The sequence below is a fragment of the Mya arenaria genome, chromosome 1 (genome assembly GCF_026914265.1).
Source record: "Mya arenaria isolate MELC-2E11 chromosome 1, ASM2691426v1".
Taxonomy (NCBI): Eukaryota; Metazoa; Mollusca; class Bivalvia; order Myida; family Myidae; genus Mya; species Mya arenaria.
The window spans coordinates 53303064-53308983 of NC_069122.1; the positions used below are offsets into that span (position 1 = coordinate 53303064).

Genomic DNA, 5920 nt, shown 5'->3' on the forward strand with positions numbered 1-5920 from the left:
TCTTTATTAAGAAATATGAACAGTTTTGACTGATAATTTAAATACAAAAATATTTTAGAAGCTTTTAAAATTATTGATTCTGAATTTGTATAGTTGAAGGAAAGTATTCAAGTGAATGACATTTCGAGAAACCAACCCGTTTATATACATTTCAAACACATGTCATTTGTCAGCTAGAACTTTATTTGTGAGTGACACGCTGTTAAAGAGCGAACGATGGTAAACCGGCGTGACAAGCGATTGTGAGTGATCGAAAACGTGCAAACTGCTGAATACTAAAGAAAATTGTTCACACCTTATATTAATTAGATTTCTACATTAATGAACTCCATACTATGTCAGATATGTTTTCCAATGCTGTACTTGTTTATTTAGAATACTAAAGAAAATTGTTCACACTTTATATTAATTAGATTTCTACATTAATGAACTCCATACTATGTCAGATATGTTTTCCAATACTGTACTTGTTTATTAGTTCTGTGTTCTTATATTTGTTTAAAAAATGAAAATTAATTTATCTCTTAATTAATTAATTAGTGTTTTCATTCATTAATTTATGTATCTTCTATATAACTCAAACTTTCATTCTTTTTCTTGTTTTTATATTTGTTTTATCATGTTCTTATTGTTTGTATTATTTTTCGTATTTTTCATTTTATGAGTGTCTTTGTCCGTATGGCCCTAAATATGGTCCGTTATATCTGGTCCGTAAGGTCTATGGTCCGTTATGTCCATGACCCGTGCTCTCCGGCTGTTATTCATTTTGTGTATCGAACATAAAAAAAATGTGTATTTTTGCTATAAACCGTAAGAAAAACACATATCATAAGGTTAAAATACCGTGCTTACATGTAGTTGCAAGACAGGTAAATGTTGCTTGGTTGTTTTGATAGAATTATTTTACTTTTTTACCAAATTATGTTTTAATTTTCGTTTCTGTATTGGACATCATTAATGTATTTAGTTATTCGAAAGAAAAAACACACAATAACCAGTCGAAAGAATTGGTAAATACCAAAAAACTCTATATAAAATCTGGGACCAATAATGGGAGTAGGATTATTGGTCACATATTGATATAACACATATTAATATTATTTTAATGATATATTCACAAATATTATTGAACACAGTAATTACAATATTGGGCAGTAACATTGAAAACGTCAGTGAAATACAGTCTGGTTTTTCTTCAAAATTAAACATTATATTATTGTTTCATGGGTTCTGATCTTTTTTATATAATCTCAAGATCATCCGGAATTATCGAAACATTGGCAACTGTTAAATTTATTATGCCACCAAAACAAAGAGCATCGTTAAATAGATTTAGATGCAGGGTAGCCCATATTCGAGTGGAAACGGACCGATATGAAAAACTTGCCCTTAATGGTCATCTTTGCCCTTTTTGCAACTCTGTTGAATCAGAAAGTCATGTGTTTTTCTATTGTAGGTTGTATAATAATATACGAAAGCCATTATTATAAAGGGCGAACACAATCAATCCAGTATTTCAAAGTATGTCCGATATAGATAAGTTGTCTTATATTTTAGCAAATAACATGTTGTCAGGACATAGTGCCAAAACCTGCAACGATATTCTTAATTAGAGGATGTTTTATTTGTGTAAGTAATGCTGTTGTTATTTTAAACATAAATTATTGTGGTATTTTATGTGTCTATAGCTAGAAATAAATGCTTATCAGTTCATCTACGGTCTGACCGGGGTGATAATCGATTTTTACACCCATTTCTTAAGTATGCACGATTGAGCGCGTTAATGTTTTCAGATTTTTATTTTGTTTGATTTAACTAAGTTTTAAAACAAGATTAGCATTGGTTTCTAGTTTATAACTTGTAAATAGATATATGGTATCCAATATGTGTGCAATACTGTGTGTTGTGTATATGTATCGATTTTAGATGTTGTATAAGCAATGTATAGTTTTATTTTGTGTGTGCTATAGTCTCTTATAACTCACACACTGAGTGGAAATACATGTTTTAAGGTATATTATGTGATGTATATATGTTGAATTGATGAGAAGTTAATAAACTATCAAACTCTGGAATAAGTTAGAACAGATTTCATTATGTTATTATCAACCTTCCTGTTTATTAAAGGCAAAGCACGAATATACACAGCCCTTGGTAATCAATTGTCTCCAAAAGGTGTATGTATTTATTGAATTTAGCCAAGTGACAAGCGTATACTTTATTAATCATAACGAAGTTTACCATGATTAGTTTAAAAAAGATGTTCTTCAATAGTCTCAACTACCTTTAAAATGATAACATTATACAGATCATATCAAAACAAAAAGCTAGCTTGACCTGATCCTGTCATAAGGGAAATAAGCTTGTTCTAGAGGTTGGGTTGAACGTCGGTGTCACTTAGACAATTGGAATTTAAACTGTATCAATTCCAATCTAATTGTTATAAGATGCTATTATGTTGCATCTTGTATAATTGGATTTTCGACATTGCAAAACGCGTGTATTCATACCACCTTATAAATGTGATTAAGTGTATTGTTTGGGATATGCATATAAGAAGTATTGTCTTCAGATGGAACGACAGAAAGCTATAACCGACTTTTAGTTAATTATATAATTCTTTAAGTATGGCGTCACGGTACAAACATATATTTATCTTTAGCTGTTTTGAAGAAATTAGCTATACAGAATAAGAGTGTTCACATGTAAGTATTTTATTAACATAACGTAACGTAGTTCATCAAAGACATAGAACAATCAAAAACAGTCAATAACCATTAACAAATTTTAATATATTGCACATTTCCGACAATGCCAGTTTGCATTGATAACATTGATATCCAGCTTTCCTGGCAATACGAGTTGTTGATTTTCACCGATATTCGCAGAGAATCAAACCGAGGTCTGCTTATGGCCACTTTCATGTCGTTTATCAAGCACTTCGTAGATCTGTAACAGAAATCAGCATCATTTTAAGCAAGCTAAATTATCGAAAAAATAACAAAAAACATTCCTTTAAAAAGGCAATTAAATTACGTCTTATAAACACATACTATGTAAATGTATGTGTTATTATGACGATAAGCTTCTTATGCTTAAGTATAATAAACATTATGTTCTGTTCTGTTCATATTATCTCAAATATTAATGCAGTTGCCGTCCTTGAATGAAAATCAAGTGCGTTCCACTTCATGAAAAAATAGATGAAAATGAGATTTAATATGATACAAAATAAGCTTGCAACTGATAACATACACACACCTTTTCAAAAAGTTTCTTGGATGCCGAGTGATGATTGTAGCAGCGAGTCGAGTTGAGGATTTGTTGTGTACGTCTGAGTAATATGCACCTCTCCACGAAATCCAGACAGGCTTGGGATAGGTCCGGTAGTCTGAACTGATGAGCCCCACAAAATAGACCTGCTACGGTTTCTTCTGTGATACTGATAGACCCACAGTGGACGAACTGGATCAGGGAACGAAATGTCTCGGGGTCGTACTTCCTTACGGGGATGACGAGTCTGTCCGAACACTGCCGAGCGATGCCAACTTTTAATTTGTCTTTACTGTTCTTGATTTTCTTACAGTTTACCTTCTCTTCCGCATCCTTCAGTGAGATGTACTTCAGGATGAGATCGTAAAATATTCTGAAAAAAGAATACACATTGCAAATACAAAGAACTGAGTTTAGTCAATTTGGTATTTCACTTTTGTAGTTTAGATATATATTTTTAAGGCCTATTTTGATTGTAGGATGTGTGCATATAATGTTTCAAATATAATTCGACTATTGTTTCATGTCCTTTTTGTAAGTACAAACGATTATTTTTTTAGCCTTAGACATATGTATGTGGAGTATGCTTTATACAATATAATGATTAAGGTAGATTATTTACCTGCTCCTGGTTGCAAGAATAGCTCTAACCGCATGAACCGGGACTTGGCGTTCACCAACCAAAAATGTGACGTCACACATATCAGGCATTTCTAGAATCACTTTCATGGTCTCGCAGAGTACATGCGTACTTTGAAAGTGCATCACCTCCTCTCTAGGATCACGTGCCGTAAGAAGGTTAATACTGCTGTCATCGACGGCACTATCGCTGGATTCATATGACGTCACAGAATCGACATCGGAGATATCAGATGAACTGTAACCCGATGATGAATCTGAAAAATGTAATAGCTTTCATTAGCTGTTTTGTTTTTGAAACGGGTTTACAACAAGTAAATGTAAAAATTTCGCGTTTTAACAATAAACTATATTTTAAAACACATGTACTCTGTTAATTAATAATTTGGCACAACATGTCTTCCTTCGTTTTTAAGAAGATGCATAATGCATTTCAAGAAACAAATTTAAGGTTGCTTACCATCATACTCAAAGCATTCGTTTATTAATTGGTCGTCGCTACACTTGGGAAGAAGAGGCTGACTGCACTCAAAATCCATTCTTTATTAAGAAATATGAACAGTTTTGACTGATAATTTAAATACAAAAATATTTAATAAGCTTTTAAAATTATTGATTCTGAATTTGTATAGTTGAAGGAAAGTATTCAAGTGAATGACATTTCGAGAAACCAACCCGTTTATATACATTTCAAACACATGTCATTTGTCAGCTAGAACTTTATTTGTGAGTGACACGCTGTTAAAGAGCGAACGATGGTAAACCGGCGTGACAAGCGATTGTGAGTGATCGAAAACGTGCAAACTGCTGAATACTAAAGAAAATTGTTCACACTTCATATTAATTAGATTTCTACATTAATGAACTCCATACTATGTCAGATATGTTTTCCAATGCTGCACTTGTTTATTTAGTTCTGTGTTCTAATATTTGTTTAAAAAAATGAAAATTAATTTATCTCTTAATTAATTAATTAGTGCTTTCATTCATTAATTTATGTATCTTCTATATTATTCAAACTTTCATTCTTTTTTGTTTTTATATTTGTTTTATCATTTTCTTATTGGTTGTATTATTTTTCGTATTTTTCATTTTCTTTTGTTACCATTTAGAGCATTTTATGAGTGTCTTTGTCCGTATGGCCCTAAGTATGGTCCGTTATGTCTGGGCCGTAAGGTCCATGGTCCGTTATGTCCATGACTCGTGCTCTCCGGCTGTTATTCATTTTGTGTATCGAACATAAAAAAAATGTGTATTTTTGCTATAAACCGTAAGAAAAACACATATCATAAGGTTAAAATACCGTGCTTACATGTAGTTGCAAGACAGGTAAATGTTGCTTGGTTGTTTTGATAGAATTATTTTACTTTTTTACCAAATTATGTTTTAATTTTCGTTTCTGTATTGGACATCATTAATGTATTTAGTTATTCGAAAAAACTCACAATAACAAGTCGAACGAATTAGTAAATACCAAAATCTCTATATAAAATCTGGGAACAATAATGGGAGTAGGATTATTGGTCACATATTGATATAACACATAATAATATTATTTTAATGATATATTCATAAATATTATTGAATACAGTAATTACAATATTGGGCAGTAACATTGAAAACGTCAGTGAAATACAGTTTGGTTTTTCTTCAAAGTTAAACATTTATATTATTGTTTCATGGGTTCTGATTTTTTTTTATTTTATAATCTAAAAATCATCCGGATCTTTAAAGCTATATATATATCGAAACATTTGCAACTGTCCGGCATACCAAAGGTGGACGGAGATGAACCCTCATAGAACTCCAGCGCACACGGTGTTAACTGTTAATGGTCATGCATTTCAGAGATACTTTCAATGAGACCTACGTCTTTTTAGGCAAAATTTATTTTCAGCTGACTTTTAAAATTATTGTTAAAATTCTATGTACGAAGGGAGGCCACTGTGTCTGCGGTTTCACAAATAATAACTGTTGTCTGCTTTTAGTTTTTAGTTATAGACAAAAA

The 5920-nt window shown here is 31.6% G+C and overlaps 1 protein-coding gene across 1 annotated transcript; it reads right to left on the minus strand.

Annotated features, from left to right (window-relative positions):
• Positions 1-2892: 2892 nt before the first annotated feature.
• On the minus strand, positions 2893-4451 carry LOC128227941 (serine-enriched protein-like). Its single transcript, XM_052938908.1, has 4 exons — positions 4373-4451; positions 3896-4169; positions 3262-3646; positions 2893-2949 (listed from the first exon to the last, which is right to left on the minus strand). The coding sequence occupies exons 1-4, from the start codon at positions 4449-4451 to the stop codon at positions 2893-2895; spliced, it is 795 nt and encodes a 264-aa protein (XP_052794868.1).
• Between the last annotated feature and the right edge of the window lie 1469 nt (positions 4452-5920).